The sequence below is a fragment of the Solea solea genome, chromosome 20, assembly GCF_958295425.1.
Source record: "Solea solea chromosome 20, fSolSol10.1, whole genome shotgun sequence".
In the NCBI taxonomy this organism is placed as follows: Eukaryota; Metazoa; Chordata; class Actinopteri; order Pleuronectiformes; family Soleidae; genus Solea; species Solea solea.
Window position 1 is genome coordinate 12,210,815 of NC_081153.1, and position 23,135 is coordinate 12,233,949.

The 23,135-nt window shown below is 41.4% G+C and overlaps 1 protein-coding gene across 1 annotated transcript in view; it reads left to right on the forward strand.

The window, feature by feature from the left end:
- Nucleotides 1-272: 272 nt before the first annotated feature.
- The window catches only part of kcnh8 (potassium voltage-gated channel, subfamily H (eag-related), member 8), a 51,914-nt gene continuing 29,051 nt past the window's right edge, over nucleotides 273-23,135 (forward strand). Inside the window, exons 1-4 of the mRNA XM_058618451.1 lie at nucleotides 273-476; nucleotides 14,769-15,002; nucleotides 19,445-19,576; nucleotides 22,577-22,704. Of these exons, the coding sequence (XP_058474434.1) occupies nucleotides 401-476; nucleotides 14,769-15,002; nucleotides 19,445-19,576; nucleotides 22,577-22,704 (570 nt within the window). The 5' untranslated portion in view covers nucleotides 273-400. The remainder of the gene's footprint in view (nucleotides 477-14,768; nucleotides 15,003-19,444; nucleotides 19,577-22,576; nucleotides 22,705-23,135) is intronic.

A 23,135-nucleotide genomic window follows, 5' to 3' on the forward strand; every position in this document is an offset into this window, starting at 1 on the left:
GACAAACTCTCCCATTCGACCACAGTTGTTGTTGAGAGTGACTGATGCCTCCCACCATTGCGCGCTGAGGAGAGACGATCATTGAATCCAGCGGCACAATAATGGCCCCGCTGACAGAGTCTCCGGCTCTCACGGTCGTCCCCGGCTATCACCTGAACTGCACCTGTGGGCTTCATCTCCCTCTTGTCATTGACACACGCAACACAAGCGCCTGGCGCGCGGGTGCGCGCAGCGCGCGGGCGCACTCGCCGTCGACTTGGGATCGCGTTGTGCTGAGTTGACCGAATAGCTGCTCGTTCATAAAGGTTCCGCGGCTTCAGTGGGAGCACCTCACACATTTGGACGACTTTCACCCTCTCCTCAGTAACTTTGATGGGGACTTCGACATTAAGCAGGGAAAATGCCTGTGATGAAGGGATTATTAGCGCCACAGAACACGTTTCTGGACACTATAGCCACACGCTTTGATGGCACTCGTAAGTTTCATTTAAAAAATGTTTTTTCCAATTCTCTTTTTTGTTTTGGTTTGTATTCTGTTCTGTTGACAAAACCTTTATGTCCTAGAGATCATTTATTGAATTAGTCTAACACCTGTAAAGCATCCAATCAAGCACAAAGACGTTCATGCTTTTCCATGTTTGTTGTCCTTGATGCACGTGGATAGTCTTTCACATAAAAGGGGTTTGAAACACCAGTCTGAAGGACAGGTTTCATGTGTTTCAGGACCAGACAGTTGTGGAAAGTCGGAGCACTCACACAGCAAATATATGTGCTGAGACTGTCGCTGTCCACGGTGCTGAAAACCAGCTCAGAACCACAGACCGCTCTCTCTCGCTCTCTCACGCACACACACACACACACGCTGTTATGTATTGGAAATCTGTGTGCTCATCTCCAACTTCTCTGACTTATTATTTCTTACTGAAGCTCACAGAAGACTCGTTCTCCCGCTGCTCTGAAACTAGCAGGGGCATTTATCAAAATTAATTGGTCAGTGGCTGCGTTACAGCATGTGCCCCAGGAACAGACAGAGCCTGGGGTTTCTAAAAGACAACTTTTGTCTGATTTCTCTTCTTTTATATCGTGTTTATCTTGTATAATAGGTGACATTTGCTCCATGTGAGCCATCCTGCTAAGATGTTCAGTCCATCCTTTCTGCTATCCTGTTGGTTTATGTCTAATTTGGGGGCATATTTCATGTCTGATACCAACATCAGCCCAATACAGTCTTTCTTTGTTCAGTGTTTTTCTTACTTTATCTTAAAAATAAGGCCATATATCTGAAGATCATTGCATCCCTCACTGCACATTCTTGTGTTCTTCTTTTGCAGTTATCAGATTCAGTGATTTTGACCAGTATTGGACTAAATCTGATACTGAATATTGTATCGGCTCATTACACAGATTTGTGTTATTTATTATATCTTGGATTCAGAAAGTAACCATGAAAAAAACTGCATTAAATAAGTGGTCATAGTCATTGCTTAATGTTTTCCAATTCCACCTAATATTTCTTTTAGAATCTTTGAAATTGTGGCACTAAAGTCTTTTTTATCCTCTGTTGTTGTTCACTTGGTGAACATACATCATCTGTTGTAATTCCTTATTATAGAGCCAGTGGTTGATGTACAGAATCTGTACCCCACTCAATCTCCCAATACATCTCCTGCTCTATGTTTATACCATTCGGGGGAAACACAATAACAACCACAAACATCCATCTTCGGGTCAAGTGCCAGTGATATATGAGGAGGAGCAGGCTATATGTCGAGGAGCAACACACATTAGTTGTCTGGACCGAGTCCCTGTTCTAATGCAAAGGGATTACAGTGGCACTTTAACCAGCCCCAGAGAATGAACCGCTGTCCTTGAGTTGGTGAGGTGGAAGAAATTAATGTTGGATTTGGACTGCAAGATGGGGAAGACTGGGGGCAGTGGAGCCTGACGGGACGAATTGCATCTGATGGCTTGGCCAGCAGAAAATGTAAGGGAAGTGCCTTGACGGCAGGTCGGACCTCAAACAACATACGATAAATGGATAAAAGTGAAAGAAAGAAAGAAAGAAAGTTAAACTGGATTTAAACTGGGAGAAAAGCACAGACGGTTGAACACACACAATGTTCTGACCGAGGCCTATTCAAATAAACTAAGGTGTCGCACAGCGAGTGCAGTGCAGTGCAGTATCAGTTTCATTAACAGCTGTGGACAGGAAATGGAAACTCTGCTTGCACATTTACATAGTTCAGATAAGGATATAAAATGTTTAGGGCCACATGGTTGGTGTAGTGGATAGCACTCTTGCCTTTACAGCAAGAAGACCCAGGTGTTCTCCCTGCAAATTTGGGGATTAAACAAATTGGACACTCTAAATTGACCGTAAGTGGGAGAATGAGTGGATGTTGTTTGTCTCTATGTGTCCCTGTGATGGACCTGTGATGGACTGGCGACCTGTCCAGGGTGTACCCCGCCTTTCACCCTATGTCAGCTGAGATTGGTACCAGCACCTGTCATGTGGAGGATATAGCGGTAGAAGATGGATGGATAAAATGTTTATGGCTTTAAAAGATAATTTTTTGTGTGTTTGGAGGAACTAGCAGCTTTTGAGTTACTCATAATTCCTTGGAGAGGGAGCGAGAAAATATCCATAATATTATTATTTAAAATGTTAAAATATTCCTAGAGCATCCCACATCTGACTCGGGTCAAGATGCTGAAAAAAAGTATCATCGTTCAGCTCAGTTCCTGCTGTTCCAAAAGTGTATTTTTGTGTCTCGCTCTGCTTTGTCAACTTCGCTGAAACAAAATAAAACCTCCGATGACTGTGTTGGTTTGGAGCGTCCCTGTTTACTCATCACCCATCCATCTCTGGAGCTGTAGTAAGTGGCGTGAATCACATGTTGTCATGTAGTCTATACTAATACGAATATTTAACTAAAGCGTGACGGAAAAAAAAAATTCTCCCAAATCAAATCAAAATCGCACTAGCTTTTAGAAAAATCATGATTGGTGTCTCCTCAGTGTCAGAATATATGAATTTCCCGTAAGGGTAAAATGGTGTAATGATGGAATGAAGCTAGAGGACTGTTTTGAATGAGTTGTGTTGTGTTGGCAGCAATCGCCTCAGGAAGACCGGTCAGAACTAGTTGGGTGCTTGTCACAGGAATTGTTGGTCACACACACACACACACACACACACACACACACACACACACACACACACACACACACACACACACACACGCCACTCAGTTAGTGGACTGAACACTTTGAAAATTGGAGTCATTTCTTTGGTTTCTTTGAAAATAAATGTACAGGAACAGAAGTGTGACATTACAGTAACTGTAAGTTTACTGTAACTTTGGGGTAGTAATCAAAAATTAATTTTTGTTAAAAACAAATAATGTTGCGTGTGATTGTATGAAATAAGATGACCTTTCTCTAGCTCTGCTGTTTGGTTGAACGGTTGAAGAGCCTGCCACAGGGTCCATTCTCCTCTAGTTGAAAACTGGGTACAATTAGAGCTGCAACTAACGATTACTTTCATAAATCGATTAATCTGTCGATTATTTTCTCGATTAATCGTTTGGTCCAAACCAAACTGAAAACCTTGAAAAAATGTCGATCGGTGTTCGTCAAACCTGGAAATAATGATGTTCTCAAATGTCTTGTTTTGTCCACAAACCAAAATGATTCACTTTTAATGATTTCTTTGTTATCCAGAGGAAAGAAATGAAGAAAATATTCACATTTAAGAAGCTTAAACAATGGGAAATCTTGTGTTAATCATGAAAAAAGCTTTGAACCGATTAATCGATTATTTTGATCATGGATTCATAGTTGTCGATTAATTTAGTAATCGAGTAATAATCGATTACTCGATTAATTGTTGATGTGAAGATCTAGGTACAATCATTTAAAATAAAAAGACATTGTATTATTTCTGCTAAAGCAAAATGTTATAGGTTGTCTTCTCTTTGTCTTAAAAGACAGTGTCCTTGACGTCTGCAGTATTGGCGCCAAAAGAACATGGAGTAAAGTAGTTCCATATACTTAATAGTCATTATTGCAGTATCATCACCACTTCAAAAAAAAAACTGATGCCTTTTATTGAGGACATAGCAACCATAATGGGTCGTCCTTCTTGCCAAATGAAGCAGCAGACGCCATGTAAAGTCTCTCAGTGTGTGCTCCCCACCCTGAACCGCTCTTTTAGAGCGCTATTTTCTCGCTCTCAGCGCACGCTACTTTCAGGCAGGTAATTACTGTCACAATCACTGACACAAAGACTTGGAACAGCTGTGTGTTGAGTTAGTACAGGGCGTCGGTGGTAGTGTTTAAGTGTGTATGTGAATAAAGGAGAGAGTGTGTGTAAAGAGAGATAGTGAGCGAGGTGGAAAAAGGGAAGTGTGGAGCAGTTGTCTGGTTGATGTCACAGAACTTAATCTGTGTGTGTGTGCGTGTGTGCGTCAGCGCTCAGCTGTCTGTCTTTGAACATAAGGGAAGTAAAGCAGAAGTTTCCTCTCCTCTGATTAACTTTCTTTAATTGCGGCGTGTCTAATTAAGCTGTTAAGTAGATGTCAGGTGAATGTTTAAGAACTCATCAGAGTATCGCACATAATAAAGAAAAAAAGCTGCTACTATCAGATTCTGCCGCCTCAGGGAAGACGGTGGATATAATGCAGTTGTCCCTAAGGCTCAGTCGCGCCAACAACCTATGACCTGCAGAGAGACCCAGGGAACTAATTACCGATTTCAAAAGACCACACGGCACATGCTGACGCACACATGTTTGAACACGATTTATTTAAGTAGAGATTTCATTTATCTATCAGGAGGGACATCAACAACTTTAATTCCCTTCCATATATCTTAGTATATTGCCCTCTTGTAATGTTATAGATATAATTATGGTAACTTTTGACAGAGCAGGTCTGACGGTGTCCCTGGCCAGAGAATGAAAGAAGTAATGAGTGCAGTTATGAGACTGTGAAGGAGTAATCAATCATCATTGACTGTAGTGCTGCAGGGTGCAGAGGGGCTCTCACTTACTGGCAGCAGATTGCCACTGCTGTTCCCATTTTTCTCCAAAGCCCTCTTAATAATGAGACTGTTTTACTTTAGGGTGAAAATAAACAGAAAGGATGGTTCTTCTCTAACCTCCTTGACCCCCCCCCACTCCCCCTCCTCCCTCCTCCCTCCTCCCAATTCACTTTGTCAACTGCTTCACAAAAAAAGTAGATGACATTCGCTCTTCTTTCTCAACCCCACCTCCTGATCTCACCACTCTACCAACCACAAATTCAGCTCCTTCTATCATCTGGTTGCTTTCCGGACTCTCTTAAAGAGGCCAGAGTGACCCCCCTCCTTAAAAAACCCACCCTTGACCTGTCTGAAGTAAATAACTACAGACCTGTCTCTCTTCTTCCTTTTCTCTCCAAAACTCTGGAGCGTGCTATCTTTAATCAACTCTCCTCCTACCTTCACCGGAACAACCTTCTTGATCCTCTTCAGTCTGGTTTTAAAGCAGGTCACTTGACCGAAACTGCACTTCTTGCTGTCACTGAGCAACTCCACACTGCCAGGGCTGCCTCTCTCTCCTCTGTGCTCATCCTCTTGGACCTTTCTGCAGAGTTTGACACAGTTAACCACCAGATCCTTACTTCCTCCCTTCAAGAACTAGGTGTCTCAGGCTCTGCACTTACCCTACTCTCGTCCTATCTTCAAAACCGAACATACAGAGTAACCTGGAGAGGATCCGTGTCGGAACCCTGTCTTCTAGCTACTGGGGTCCCTCAGGGTTCTGTCTTGGGCCCTCTCCTCTTCTCTCTATACACCAACTCTCTTGGTTCTGTTATTCTCTCTCATGGTTTTTCCTATCACAGCTACGCCGATGACACCCAACTCATTCTCTCTTTTCCCAGCTCCGACACACATGTAGCAGAACAGATCTCCGCTTGTCTGACCGACATCTCTCAGTGGATGTCTGACCATCACCTGAAACTCAATCTCGATAAGACTGAGTTTCTTTTTCTCCCAGGAAAGGGCTCTCCCACCACAGATCTAACCATCACCCTCGACAACTCTGTGGTAGCTACTTCTCATACCGCAAGGAACCTGGGTGTGACACTTGATGACCATCTCTCCCTCACTGCCAACATTGCTGCAACAGCTGGATCTTGCAGATACATGTTGCACAACATCAGAAGGATACGGCCTCTTCTAACCCAGAAGGCGGCACAGGTTCTGGTCCAGGCTCTTGTCATCTCACGCTTGGACTACTGCAACTCCCTCCTGGCTGGTCTCCCTGCGTGTGCCATACCCTTACTCTACCTCGACTAAGATGACAACGACAAAAAAAAAAAAAAAACTTGCTTATACATCGCACTTATAACTAGCACTTCATAGTTTGGCTTACTTAAAGCTCTTACTTACTTCTAGCTCTTATTTAAATGCACTTATTGTAAGTCGCTTTGGATAAAAGCGTCTGCTAAATGACATGTAATGTAATGTAAGGGTGCTGTGCTGTTTCCTGGTGAAAAATAAGAACAAATAATGGTATTCTATCTTAAGAACATAGGGTATCTGTGAGGTTCAGTACTATAGATCACAATGGGATGGGACCAAAAGTACCAAACTCTAAGTAGTGCAATCATAAGTGCCATGTCTTCGCTCAGTCAGGTCTGATAGTGTTGCTCGACAGAGCCCGTTTTCAGATAAAGGACGCATTAAAAATATCATCAAACAGAGGCAGAATAATAACCTCATCAACAACAACAACATTAAAAAAGTGATGTATTATGTAGCTTTAGAGCAAACTTGTAAGCAAACAGTTGCACGTGAAACAGACTTCGTTTGTCCTGCAATTACATGGATGTAAATCCAACATTCACTGTTTTCTTGGACTAAAAATAGCCGCTTGCAGATCCAACTCAGGACAAATGTGTGCCTCAAGAAAGCAGCTTTAACTCATTCAAACCATTCGTTACCAACCACGTTACAATATCATCTCTTGCATGTGTGGTCAAAGGTAGACTTACTTCTTCTGACACCTTTTGGGACAGACCATTAAATGAATAAATAACAGTAATAGGAGAGAGAAGCTTTGATTGTTTCATCCTGTTTCAGATTAGAATAATATGTAATGGTTTTTGTCATTTATTGTTTTTCTTTTACAAAGTATGCAGTTCAGGGGACGCAGGCAGCATCATCAGCACAGACTCAGCAGGCAAATCGTGTCCTCTGATTGAGGGAACGAGGCCGCGATCGCTGCTGTATATTTAAAGACGGCAAACGCCTCGTCTGTTCCACCAAACTTTTGGGGTCGCTGTGTGCGTGAGGGCTTTCCGCCGTCACCCGTGGATGTTCTGGCTTGTTACCGCATCTAATGAGCGAGATTCCTCCCCTAATCACTGTCTCTAATGGACTGTCCAAAACAATCAACAAATGGGGTTCCGACAACAGAAGTCTGGGCCAAGTCGGCCATTTTTAGACTCAATTAATTTTTCAAATGGAAGGATTGGTGAAGGAGTGAGGCAGAGGCTTGGGCAGAAATTTTGAGCAAGCAGAGAGGGAAGCAGACAATGTAGAGTGAATTTCTTTTTTTTCCATGAGAGTGAGAGAGAGAAGCAGGGAGAGAGGCTGGGCAATTACAGGAATGTAATGCCTAGTGTAATGTTTCAGTTGGTGTGAGCCTGAGGGACTGTATGATAAAGAGCCACGGAGGTGCTAATGGCCGTAGATTTATCTAATGATTTCCCGTCTTCAGTTGTAGAGTGCGTGAGAGGATAACCGCCATTGACACTGACCGTGTGAGTGTGTGTGCGTTCTGACTTAACGTCAAAACATAATTGATTCACAGCCTGACCTGGAGATTCATTTACACACAAATCTCAATTTTATGTGTTCACTTGAACATATTACGAAGGCATACTCTTCAGTTTGTAACCTTGGTTGCCATGGTGTGCATCAGTGGTAACTATGGAAACTCTATCTGGAGTGACTTTGCTGAGGTTTTGTGCCTGCTCTGCACTTTCCTAGAGGCCTGCATGCATTTTTTTTTTTTGGCAAAAACGAAAGAAGGCGAGTGCTGTCTCCATCCTCTCTACTTATACCAATTCTATTAACCCCATCTCTCCATCTTTCATCATCCCACTTCTCACAGCTCTGTCTCGCTTACCTTTAACTTCTCACGTCACCGTTTTTGCCTTTAGTCCCTTCCCCACTCTCATCACTCTGCCACTGTGCATTTCTCAGCCTCCTCTTCCCCTCACCTGTCCATACCTGTCCTCATCGTTCACTTTCTTACCTGCATTGTCATTCATCTTTTTCTTTGCCTGCCACGTCTGCTGCTCTCTCTCTCTCTTTCTGTGTGTGTGTGTGTGTGTGTCTCCATTGCTTCCTCATGCTTTTTCACCTATCATGAGAGCCAGAAATAGCTCTGGGGTTGCTCTGAGTGGTGGCATGGGGCTGTCGAGCAGTTTTGAATACTTGCGTGGAACTCTTGTGAGGCTGTTTAAAACTGGGACAAAGCACTGTGTGTGTCTGTGTGTGTGTGTGTGTGTGTGTTTTCCTTCTTGTATTCATTACCTATTTAGGACCTTTTCTGGCCATAAACACTGACCTTGTCAGGACCAGTAGTCCTAATAGAGGCCAAAACCTGGTCTAAATATGGCACAACCACTTTATATTTTAAGGGATAATAACTGAGTTTAGGGCTAACATTTGAATTGTGGTTAGGGATAAGGCTTTGTGGAGGCTGTCCAAATGAATGGAAGTCAATGCAAGTCTTAAAATGGATAGAAATATGAGAATGTGTGTAAAAGATACCCCCTCAATTTCTATGCACAGTACCTTTTTCCCTCTGCGGCCATATTTTTAGAAGAGTGTACAGAAGGAAACCACCTGATGATGTTTGTGCTGCTTTTGAGTTCTCTCTGACCTATCTGTTATCATTGCATTACACTCCAGCGTCATCTTTTCATTGAAACGCAGAGCTACCACGGTTTTCCTCATGTAGTCTTCCAAGCAATCCTTGGAAAATGATTTATAATCCTGGATGGGCCATGTTTATGGTTAAGATTTGCTAATGTTCTACTTTATTTATTGTGCAAACATTTGCTTTAGCCAAAACGAGACCAGTGATGCTATGCTGTGAGGTCTGTGAGGCTGAGGTGATATATTTCACTGCTAGAAGGAGTATATATATATATATATATACACATATACATATATCTGAGATCAGGTAAATCCTATTCTGGTGAATAGGATTTATACTCTGTGGAACATGAATGGATATCTGTGCCCGACTTTCATCGCAATCAATCCATGATGTTCAAAAATCAACAAACCCCTGCACACATGGGAAATTACAAGCAAATACAACTAAGTAAAGTCCTTTCAGTGTGCGGTGGTTTCTCACTTTTGAAGTTTATACCATATTTTTGTCCCTATGACCAACAAGCTCCTGTATATTTTTTTGGGCTATGTTGATAGGCTGTAAGTTGATAGGATATTTCTGTTTGAGACACTTGGTTAACTAAGCAAAAACTACTTTATATATGACAAAACATCAGCTGGGACGCAACTGATGAGTTACAACTTTGAGTTACGAACAATTCCACCTTGGTTTCTCATTTTGCATGATGACAGTTGGTTATCTGTTAGTAAAATGCTTTATGAGAGGAGGAAATCGTTTTCTCATGGTGTTGTTTTCATGGTTTGATTACATTCACAAGAATCTTTTATTAATAGCTCACAAATTCTTTACAGTGCTTTCATTCACCGCCAATTACAAGTCACGCGAGTTCACGTGTATTGCGTAAGAAGAAGGCTGTGTAACCATCTCTCTCTCTCTCTCTCTCTCATTCACTTGCTCTCTTTCTTCTCTCCCTGCCCTCTTTCCTCTTTTGTCCTTCCCCTCTCTTTTTTTTCCTCATATCTCTCTCTCCCTCTCTCTCTTCTCCGTGTCCCTGTGGGGTTTCTCCAGTAGCTGTCATGCAGCAGTGTGAGCACGAAGGGGGATGATCTATGGGCTTCTACACCGGAGCAATTAGCCAAAAAGAAATTCAGAATGGAGAATAAGATACTGTGGAGATACAGGAGGTGATGGTGAGGTTGAGACAGAGGGAGCACATTCAGAGCAGATCTGAAGTTAGACGCGAGAGAAGGAGACAAAGGGAATACGTGTGGTGTGGAGATGAAACTGAGGGACAGATTCAGCACTGGAACGATTCAGAGATATTCTTAAGCAGATGTTCAGGCTGAGATGATGAAAGACGGACGGCGTGATGGTCTCGCACACGTGGTGGAGAAGAAGGTGATTATAGACTAAAGAGTGGAGGAAATACAAGATGGATTGTCTGGTAGAATTCCAAGGGCAGAGAGAAGATGAAGAATAATTAGTTGGAAAGATCCAAAACTGTGGGAGGGACACAAAGAACAGCTGGGAGGGAATGACGGAGGGAGCGAAAGGTTGGTGGGGAGCCAGGGAATCGGGGAAAGAGGGGTAGAGCAAAGGGCATTGGGAGTGAGTGGGAGAAAAGGAGGGAAACAAAGCTATGAGACAAAGGTAGGAAAAGTGCGGAGGGGTGGGCATGGGCAAGGGTATAATGTTGACGCATGAGCAAAAGAGGGAGGGAAGGAACTGTAGAAAGTAGGACAGGAGGAGGGTGGTACTTCCAGAAAAGGTGGAGGAACAGAAACATTTGTAAGAGAACAAAGCAAAACACACAGAACAAAAGGTCAGGCAAATGGTAATTAAGTTTTGTGTCAGCCTAAAACACGTGTCAACCACTTACATTCATAGTGACCGAGAATGCGTGTGAAAAATGACCTACATCTATAATGAGGAGAACAAACACTGGGTGGCTGCTCACTGTCTTTTTTTGCTGAGCTTATCAAAAACAGCATTTATCAGTCTTAAAAACAACAAACAGCCGCAGTAAACAAGCATTTCTCACTCATTCACTCACTCACAAACTCATCTATTACCGCAATTAACAATAATTGCGATCTATCTTTGGCCAGGTCACCCCTGATAAAGAGATTTCTATCTTAAGGGACTTCCTTGTTAGATAAAAAATACATCTTAGAGTTACCATAAGTGACTCCATTGTCTCACAGTCCCGTAACCGTGACAGACATTTGACCTCCAGCCATGTAGCCCCTACTCCTGCGCACTTGTAACACACACACACACACACACAGCACATGTCAAATAAATAAAATCTCTCAAAGTCCATTATTTCTCACCAAATAGATCTATTTAAAAATGACCAGCATGTTCAACGAGCAACACCAGTTCACTTTTTTTTTGTTTGGATGAATTTGACTGTATGCCAGTTTCAAAATGTAATCAGGCTGTTTGCAAATCTTTTTTTTTTTTTTTTGGTTTGGTTTGGTTTTTTTTGTCTTCGCAATTATTTACAGACAAAAACCCAAAGCTCATGACCTGAGAGGACCTCCTCTCCACGGAGCTCTCACTCCTGATTGGATGAAGCGCTGTGGGATCCTCCAACTGTTTCTCCCACATTTACAGTCGGAGCTGTGAGACTTAGAGACACGTGTCGATGAGCAAACACTCCAAATCAGTGATAGCTGTCAGAATATATAAATATATGATAATAATAATACTCTGATACAGTCTTTAATGTCTTTTAAACAACTTAGATGTTACTGTAATATGACATGTGGGCAAATACACTTATCTATGCAGCCTACTGATAAAAAAACCATAATGCTCACATGACAGTGGCAGCAGACAATGCTCTTCACAGCATGTCGCCTGTGTTTAGTGAAGCATTCATGCCTTATTAAGGGTTTACTGGTTGTATCAGATTTGGATTTTTTCCCCTATTTCTGACAGCAACTTTGCCCTCCTTTTAAAGTCATAGTTTTTAAAACATTGGACCCTGTTGGTGTTGGTGTCTGTAAGAGTAATACTTGCACTTTCATATGTTTAAATATATATATGTTCTCTGGTGCTTATTTTATGCTCGTGTGTCCTGTAATGAAGCGACAACCTCACAGACGAGGACAGATGATGCCTTCAGCTTGACCACTGGTGAACCTCTGACATCTGTCACTCAGTCTGGATCATGAAACAACTGCACATGCAAACATCAGAGAGCATATAGTATGTGTGCAAATGAGCCACCGCGTCCACCACGAAACAGCATTTGTGTGTGTATGTGTGTGTGTTCCTTTCGTAAACAGTAGATTTCTGTCCGCACCAGCCTCTCTCGTGCTGCTGTGAGAGCAGCCACCATGTGAGCTGCAGGTTTTAGCTCCAGGTTCCTCAGCAGTCCTGTCACTCTCTCTCTCTTGCTTACCCCCGAGCCTGAGGGGCCTCACATCTGACAGCCGGTCCCAGCGCCGACACCCGCTCCGACCATCTGTCTGGGCCACACACAGTCAGAGAACTACTGCTGACGAGAGCTTCTCGCGGGTGTTTTTTTTTCTGCTTTGTGAGTGAATATTGCCGTCACTGCACGAGTTCATACTTATGTCCATCATTCATACTGGTAGGAGTAAGAGTGGAGTGACCAGGTTAACTCACATCTGTGTATGTAGGATTGTTATTCTACTATTATTATTGCATTTCAGTTGCACTCCATAAATAAATAATAATAAAAAAATGTTTCTTATTTGGCTTACACAATTTAAGGGTCTTCTTTACAGCATGGCGGATTGTCTGACTGCTATTTAGTCATGTAACTGTACTTCACTGAAGGACATTATATCTTAACTAGTAGAATTAAAGTTGTATTTTTTTAATAAACATTATATTACATTACATTACATTACATGTCATTTAGCAGACGCTTTTATCCAAAGCGACTTACAATAAGTGCATTTAAACATTTGGGTACAAATAAGAGCTAGAAGTAAAAAAGAGCTTCAAGTAAGCCAAATGATTATATGATTGTGTGTGACTTAATAACAGGGATTAGACGGTGGTTTTTACTTTACTGATGATGATGATGTGTTGCAATAATAGTCTGTATAATATTGCAACAATTTGAATAAGTGACTTATTCTGTAAATGTGGAGTAAATATTTACTGTGAAACCTGATGCATAAACTCATCTGTTGACCAAATAATGAAAACCCCCCCGGTTTATTGCGGTATCTTACTCTATTATACATTGCTATGATTGTCTCTTTGCATGTATGTTTGTGCTTAAGTGTTTAAGTCTGGCAATAAACCGAACTGAATGAATAAATCACATTTTTTGAACTATTACATGAAACTAGAATGCCCTGTCTGCTGTTCAGAGTAACATATTCAGATTTGATGGAGCACCAGCAGGCATGCAGGAGAATATGTTGATTGCGGAATGAGATTACAAAAAAGGAACATGTCGCTTCTGTCTTCTGAGGGACACATGCAAAGGTGTCGCTGTCTAGCATTGTATTCCCGTGTTTTCATCAGCGCTGTTGTCCCTCAGCAAAGCCTGGTGTACAACATAAAACAATTAAACACTGCGGCTGTTGGGGAAAGGAATTGTTGATGCAGAAAATTGAGTTTTGAAAATGAAATGTAAGTGAAACGCCTCTCTGAAATGCACGACGCCTCAAACAGTGATTATAAGACGCTCATGTCACTTTGTAGTTATTAATTTATTGTGATTTTTCACATCGTCTCAGAATGTATTGGGTAGGATTTGTAAATGCTACATGTACCTTTTAAATGTGTGTGTGTGTGTGTGGACTTGAGTGTTTGAACAGGCTTGATGGCTTATCAAATGACAGCAGACGCACACACACACACACACACACACACATAGATAATCTGCCTAACCACAGCAGTCCACTGTCTCACGTAATGGACATCACACTGTAAACCGCCTCTGAGTCATTCTGTATCACACTGGCTCTGTGTTTGTGTGACATAATAGATGGACTCAGGTATAAACAGCTGGTCTACTTCAACCTGTGTATCTACAACTAGACACAAATAGGCTAATTAGCTGTGATAGATTTCTGTTTTCACCGACATCACTGGAGCGCGAACCCCCATTGATTCCCCCCCCCCCCCTCTTGCTTTTTAAATTTGCTCTTTGTTAAAATTACCTCTCAACACAAAAACCCCTCTCTTTGCTGCGGCTCTCACTAAATGTGTTTGTGAATTCAGGGTCAGTTGATGACACAGGGAATGAGTTTCAAGAGTCAAATTTCATTAATTCACTAACAAACAGTCGTTTATTTAGGTAGATGATCGTCATTTGTCATAAATAACAAATTAAAGTACAGGTACGGGAAATTTGTACTGTGTTACATTACAACACTGAGTACATATTGAAAAACATGTCTTCCCGTCAGCTGTATAGACACTTTGGCCTCTTTCAGCTAACTGTTTTTTTGGTTTCCTGCAAACCATGCAAACAGATGGCGTCAGCAGAAAGCTCTGGTAAACCCACTGTATGCTGCTCAGCAGTCACAAAGACAAGCAACTTTAGTGACTCCATAATGAATATAGTGGAGCAGTGAACAGTGACAGAGCCAGATGTGTGTGTATGTTTCTCTGGAGGCTTCGAGATGTTTTTTTCTTTTTCCTCAGACCTGACTGTTGTGAAACTTGAGTATTTGGATTTGAATGTTACAGCTCGTACCTCAAGTGGCTACATCAGAAAACCCCCAAATGATATACCTTTTCATTATAAGTTATTTAACCTGAATGTATGTAATGCTAATATTGAAGGAGTATTGTAGGAGTTTTATTTATTTATTTATTCCTTGCTTTACATTTCCTCCTCTTTCTCCTGCAGACAGCAACTTCATCCTGGCCAATGCTCAGGTGTCGAAGGGCTTTCCCATAGTCTACTGTTCCGATGGCTTCTGTGAGCTCACTGGATTTTCTCGAGCTGAGGTCATGCAGAAGAGCTGCGCTTGCAAATTACTTTATGGGCCCGAGACAAGCGAAAGCATCATCCTTAGCATCGACGAGGCCTTGGAGGAGCGCAAGGAATTTAAGGACGAGATCATGTTCTACAAAAAGACAGGTGAGACTATTAGTGGAATATTAGTGGCACAGAAGGAAATCTTTTTTTGTTGGTGCTGGTATTTCTCCTAAGTTTGAAATGTTATTATGTGGTTCTTTTGTTGTTATGCCTGTTAATGTTACCACACTGTTTTCCAGACCTTGAAAAGTCTGGAATTGTGTGTGAAACTCTTGAAAGATCTGGAAGAACGTTTAGTTCATAGTAGAATTTTAGACATTTTAAAATACGTAATATTGTGAAAACAAACAAACAAAAAACTTGATATGTTTTTGTGAGTTAAAATTATAAGATAGAAGGAGTTGAAATTGTGAATTCTATATACATTCATCCATACATTCATTCATTCGTGCTTTTATAGTTCTGACTGCTGTGTGTGAAATGTATGCACTTTTGTGATGTTTTTAAAACATTTTTGACAGTAAAAATATAATTTAATGTAAATTCTACATTCATTCATTCTTTAATTAAAATGAAAAATGTGCTTTTCTGCTAAACACAACAGGAAAAATCTCAACAACAAAATAGGCACGCAAGTATAAAGTCAATGTCTTAAAAAAAAGTTTTTTGTTAAGCCCCAAAGTCCCCCATTTGGGGTCCTAGAGAGGCTCTGGGTAAAAATATTGTGAAATACTGCACTAAATACTAAAGAATACAGTGATGTGGCACATCAAATTAAACAGCATAATATACAGCTCAAATAACAACTAAATGAATCACTACATCAAACACCATACAGCACTGCTGTGTCAACCCACTCGCTGCATTTCTCGATCTAACGCTACGACACTTTATCCAGAACACACGCCGCCATACAGCTGGAAATTAGAGACTCCACGGATTCTACACGTCAAACCACTTGACACCAAAGCACCAGACAGATAAAAAGCCAAAGAATAAAGGCAACAGAAATCTGCTGTAAAATTGCTCTTACTTTAGATGTTTCTCCGTTAAAAGTTGATATTACAACGCTCTGTGGTCAGACGGACATCCTGTGTTACACTCAACTCATTCCGGGCGTCGCTAACAAACATTAGGACCCTGGGTGAAGCATTACAATCTCCATTATGCAGCAGCCTGTCCCGGTCACATTTTGCTGATTCTGATTGGCTGACAAGTGCTGTCAATCTCATTTTGGCGATGATAGCTATTGTACTGTGACACAACTCAGTCCTGCCACCTTGTGTTCGATTTTGGAATAGGAAATATATAGAAGTCTATTTGAAACTGTGAAACAAAGCCATAAACTGTTATTATTGAACATTAATAGTGATATAAAAGTGAAATAAGTCGTTTTATACATGAGAAAATACAAATGGCACAGGTGGTGCCAAAATGAGACCTGGTCTGTACTTTCTGTTCTAAAACCTCTCTCACTTTGTTTTTGCTTCACTTGATCAAAGTCATCCTTTGCAGAGATAATGTTCACATATTGTGCTATGATTTGATAGAAGTTTAGAGCTGTAGCTGCATCATTCCAAAGAGAGACTCATCCTGAAAGTGCTTCTTTTTTTTGTTTCATTTTTGTTGTGTGCCATCTTCATTTACTCTTCACCAGTCACACGCGCACTAATATTTACACATCTTAGCAAATGTCACACAACTATACAAATAGACCCTGTGGTTGCAGAGATATACTGATTTCATTATGAGTGTGCAATCTTCGAGCAGAGACCTACAAAAATAGGCTTTTATTTGGGAAAAGTTGCCCTTTTCCCTGTACTATGAAACAAAGAATGGCATTCTTTAACATTTAAGAAGCAGGTGTGTGTGACTGGTACAGTTATAAAGAATTGGGTCGCTGCTGCGGCGCAAAAGCAACCAACAGACAAAACAATGTGCCGAAAGGCAAAATTGTTGTCTCTCGTCTTCTGTGTTCATATTGGAAGTAAAGAGTTTTCCACTTAATTACACAATGATTTCATTGTGCGATGGAAACAACAGTGTCATCATGTCAAAAGACAACGCTTAGTTTTTATACTCATCGGATCCCAATATGCCCAAACAGCAATGTGAAAATTAAAATGCATAACAGACGACAGCTCGGGTCTAAGGAGGCTAAAGATCTAGTCATTCAGTGTTTTTACACATCGCTTTGCCCAGACCTGTACAACTGAAGCAACCCCAGATCATAACACTGCCCACACAGCAAAATATTAGAGCATGTGACTCTTTCATTGTCAAGACATTTGTGATGATTCTCTTCCCTCTGAATTTGAATCAAATACCCCTGCTGTATGTATTCCCACATAAAGATGGGTGCATGTTTGTAGAAAAGTGAAAGAAATGGTCAACTTTTTTTTTTTTTTTTTAAGGAATTGGTGCATTCTCATTAAAAGGTGATTAAACAGAGCCTTCGGTCACAAAAGTTTCTCCCTTGTTATTAATCTCCGAGACACATTCAACATTTCATAGCTAACTCCTTAACCCTGTCTCCATTAAATACCATGGTGTGGTTTGGTGTGTGCCTCATTGATTAGCCAGCTGGCCAGTGAGTCCAAAATAATGAGCACGTCACACACACCACTTTTGGAAGGGGCCATGTGTCCTTGATAGGCTGTTAGTGGCCGTTCTCAACTTCTTTGCTTTCTTGTCTTGTTGTTTTTGTTCAGATTCAGTATCAGTTTGAATCAACACAAAAGGAGACAAACATCATTTAATGAAGTCTGTCGTTTGTGTTTGGTGCTGAAAGAAAACATATTTGGCTGCGTGTCATACTATTTGTGCAGACCGAGCGGTAAAAGCTTCAACATGAACTGTTCACTGACAAAAACACTCTCGCTGTAAGGTCCATTCTGCTGTTGTGGTGCTTTTATTTTGTTACATAATCTTCCTGAGCAGATGTTGCCCCTGTTGTCATGGAAATGAACAAGCCAAAGGTTCATTTTTTCTGTGCTTTTAGAGGAATTCTCTACCGGTGCAAGGCAAGAAAATGGAACGTTTTGATATGCGAGCTTGGAAATGGGATTATCGGTTGTTGATAAATGACTGCATCCGGTTTAAGCGGAGTGTCTCATTTTTCATCATTAGACGGTAGCGCCCCATACAGTAGCTTCATGAACAGGTTAATGGTTAGGAAGGCTCCCGTTGTAAATCCCGCCTTCGATTGGCCATTCAGTCGTTTCTGTCGTCAAGGAAACAGCTAACACTACCTCTACTTGAATCACACAAAAAGTTGATTGGGTTGTGTGCAGGGATTAAGAGTTAAGAGTGCTCACAGTGTTCAAAACCATGTGTGTCAAGGGTGTGATAGGATGATATAATGATTATGTTGTCCAGAACAGATTAAATACAAATGGGTGGTATTGTGTTGCAATAGGGATTTTTTTTTTTTATTAATGATGCGTCATACTCTTCTGAAGTGATAAATTCATCGAGGAGTTATGTTGAGCCGATTTAGTAGATTCCGCAGACAGGTCAGAGATGCGTGGATCTAACTTTCTCATTACATCACAGCCGTGACATGTCGTCTCCACTCTGTGTCTTTCTGTATCGTCTTTTCTTTTCTCACACTTCTCTTCTTCCCTTCTGTTCTCGATCACTTTCCCCCTTGTTACCTTTCACCTCCCCCCTGTCTCTCGACGGCAGGATAATTTGCTTTTCTCCCTGTTTTTTTTTTGTGTTTTTTCCATTTCAAACCCACTCCTGCTCAGTATTGCCTGTGCCAGTTGGCCTTTCTGTCTTCCATGCTTAGCTGATTGACTCTGTCCTCCACTTGTCTGCCTGAGGGAAAAAAAAAAAAAAAAACCCCAGCAGAAAGCTGCGTGTTCGCAATCAGGAATGCTCTTTCCTCTCAGTGTGTGCCTGATAGCGCTGCCTTGTCTTGCACGCACATACACATACATACACACACACGCACGCACGGAGACAAACACTGTAATTGACTCATCACCAGGCGAGGAATATTTAGTGAGTGGTAGTGATGGGAGGGAACTCCATGGGAAATCCCTCTTAATCAGCAATTCATTTCTCATCACTGAATAGATTAGAATAAAAAGGTAGTATGATACAACCTCTGCTTTTGTGACCGATCCTCTCTATACTACAAACGTATGAGGTAGACCAATTCACAGACTTTCTTATTGGATGTGGATAAACCACAAGCACGAGTGCAGGACTGCTGGTGCAGACAATCACATGCTCACAGACACTGCCCTCTAGTTCCTCTCTGAAAATCTATCTATTTAGCAGCAGATTGGACCTCAAAGATAGGTTCATCTCTCGCTGCGCTTGGGGAACAAGGACTTTGACTATTTAAAGGATCCGCTTCTCCCACAGGGACTTTCAGCCGGGGATAGGCATACTAATAGTGCGGGAATCTGTCTCTGTCTCTGCATACACTATGGAATTGAAAAACACACTGGTGTACGCACAAACACATTGTAAATCCATTCTCAGTACAATCAAAGTTGGTGTATAATAGGAGTGTTTTTTTCCTCCTGCAGCTGTGCTGTTCTGGTGTCTGCTGGACATCGTGCCAATTAAGAACGAGAAAGGAGACGTGGTGCTCTTCCTGGCTTCATTTAAAGACATCACAGACACTAAAGCTAAGGCTATCCAAGAGGACAAGAAGGAAGGTCAGTATATATGTGTGTACACACACACACACACGTACACTCGTAATGTCATTGTGGAAGCAGTCGAGTGGTGTTAGAATATCCCTTGAAAGAGTGAGTGTTGTATTTCCATGACAATGTTGCGCGATAGTGTTGACCTGTTGTAATTGCTGTGTGTGAAGCACTCACAGAAAAAATATGTTGATAGATGATAATAGTGTCATTTTAGGATTCACACTTACAGAAAAGTGTGACATCTGAGCTGTCAGTCATACAGAAACTCGGTAACATATTTACATACGGATAATTAGTGAGCTTTTTCATGATATTCTAAAAAATGTTGCCACATACACGGTTTCCAAACATTACAACTGTTGGTTTGCGACTGACGTGAAGCTGCACCCACCATTCCATGTGTTTTTGGTAATTGTCACTGTCTACCCAGTACCTGTGACTTGTATGACATCCTTTTAGAACCTACAAGACTGGTATAAAAGACAACAAATAAAGAATTGTAGCATCACTTTAAGTATCTGTTCTTGTGAATGTCGGTAAGGCCGTGGCTCACTCATTCATCCATCAACCAATTTGGAATGATTGTTAAAAATGTGGAGACAAAACAGATCAACTGTTTACAACCCACTTTAGAACAAAGCTCATATCTCACAGATTAGTGGATCCTTTTGAAGCAATAGTACAGAGACTCTTTGATGGCACCAGAGCGACAATGACTCTGATGCCTGTGTCGGAACTTCACCTCCTGTTTGCCCTTCGCCTTTTAATCGTATATTTATTATTGTAAATTCAAACTAAAGGAAATGAAGTTGCAGTATTTGCGTTCAAAATCAATTTCCTCAAAGGATGAGCTTAAGGGCAACATCTAAGCTGGAGCCAAAAGCAACTTACAAAGCAAGAGAGAAGGTCACTCACTCTGTGTGTGTGTGTGTGTGTGTCAGCAAAGTGACTTTACTCATCTAAGACCTGCTGCCTCTTCATTTACTTACTCGTCACAGTAAAAAGAAAAAGTCAAAACAGACCAAGAAGCGCAAGCAAAGTAACATTTTTTTTGCAAACGTAAATGCAAAGGTAAAAAGTGAAGTGCTTGATGCCATTAGACTGACACAAATGTAGACATTTAACAGGTTTGCATGTTGAAAGGGTCAGAGTGTAACATTTAGGAGAAGACAAGGGAATATACAAAAGAGTTCAAAAGACTGTTCCCCAGAGTATACAATACGTAAATGGCTTATTCTAAGGCTACAGACACCATACAGTTATTATTTCACATATAAATATTTGTACTAATTGGAAGTATTTTCATTTTTCCGCCAGTTAACCCTCCTAAATGTTACATACTGGGTCTTTAAGCGAGTTAGTACGATGGAGTAATAAGGCCAAACTGAAGTGAATAAAGTAATAATTTTAGAGATATAGAGATTTTTTTATCATTATTTAATTAAATGTATTATTATTATTATTATTATTAATAAATCAAAATGAAATAGATCGCCCACTACCAAGCATTTCCTCCTCCACAAAAGAGATGATTTCCTCCAAGTCTATGTGACTGTTTCCTTGAAACAGACTCAGTTTCTTGCACAATCTTTTCAAAGTCCTGATGAAGTATTTCCTTATTTGTGAAGCCCAAACCAAAGTATAACTTCACAAAACGCTCTGACTTCCTCATCTTGACACAGATCGCAACTGATCATCTGAATCATCTTTGCTTGATAATACATTACGACTTTATTCTCATAATATTTTGTCTTCATTCTCGGAAAAATGGTTTTATTCAGTTTAGCAGTTTAACACTTACTCTGTAAATAAGTGAGCTAATAAGTGAACTTAATTTCTTAAAAAACACCAAAGTACAAGAGTTACAATGGTGATGGAAATGTGAACACCAGGAAATAGGCACTGTATGACATCAATGGGGTCCTCCATCCATGCTGAGGACGTCTTTGAAAGATGGACAGACATGGACGTGACCCAGATAACGCTCTGTCCTGCACACCGATGAGACAATGAAGAGGGAAACCCAGTCTCTTGCATCAACAGCCTCTTCACTGACTCAATCCTGTCTCATCTTTTTTTACCATCCTTATCTTTCTTTCCTTTTCTTTCACTTGTTCCCTGGTGTCCTTTCCTTTCCTTCCTCTCTTCATCTCCTATATCTCCTCCTCCTGTGTTGACACTATTCCCATCTCCCCCTATATAACCTACATGCTTATGTCCTTCCCCCTTTAAATACAACAACACCCACTCCCCTCTTGCCCATAACCCCCCCCCCCCCGTACCCATGAATGGCTATAAATGCAGAGGGAAATTCATTAGATCTAAAAATAAGTGTGTCTCTGTCTCTGTGCTTCTGCCGGATCACATCCCCCCCAAGGCTCCAGCACATTATGGATGGGCCCTGTCTGTTCACCTCATCTGGGGTCCGTACACTCGCATGCTGGCAACACTCGGCGCCGAATGCACGTACTTTCCGATGGAAGTTCAGCGGCAGTTATCACACCTATTCTTCAGCTCTGTTATTGGTGGTGTACTGTTTGCCCTCAGGCCAGTATGGCCTTAGTCTTGGCCAGTGTAGTCTGTGGCTTCACAGCAGTGAGAGTAGGGCTCAAAAACCCACGAGCAATAATTCTGCAATTCCTCCTCAATCTGAACACATCGCCCCTGCACTCACTGTCTGCTTGGATCTATGATGACGACACTTAAAGTGCACAAAACCCAACCAGAAATAATCCATCATAAATGCTTTGCTCCCTCTGCATGGACTAATTAAAGTTGAAAACTGTGGTGTGGTGCAATAGTCCATACACACACACACACACACACACACAAACACACACACACACACACAGACACTTTCCTCCTGTTGCATATTCATGAGTCGGGATTCAGGACATGAATATTATGTATTTCATCAAGCATAATGACTGATTCAGTCATCAGGAGTTGACCTCGGGGGGTAAAGTGTTGAAGGGGGTATGTACCTACTTGTGTGTGTGTTTACAGAGAGACGGCGCGGCAGGGGGAAAACAGGCTCTCACTTCAGCTCGTCTCGTCTCCGGAGGAGCACGGTGCTCTACCACATCTCTGGTCACCTCCACAGCAGAGAGAAGAGCAAGATTAAACTCAACAAGGTACCATCAAACACACCGAGCGACAAGGGAGGATATAACGTGATGTAAGGCGGGTGAGGGTGGACTGTAAAACACAGGGAGAGAGGTCATAACTGTTGTTAAACTAGCCATAAAATCAAATGACAGGTGAGGAGAAATAATCTGTTTTGGTGAGAACAGACTCTCGGGAGTAAGGGCTATAACATATATCTCCAATAAGCACTCAGTGAGGAGCGTCACTTATTATGAAGCCCCTGTTTTAGACTTATTTATCCTCAAGCCACACAACAACAATAACAACTGTGCAGTGACTGAAGAAAGACGGCAAACAATATTCATTTACATCCACAAAATCCAGATTCTCACCATATGTTACCTGTTCTTAAATTCCCTGATAGCATTCTACATACTCTGACTTATTTCTAGGAAAAATGTCGCAAAAACCTCGATAG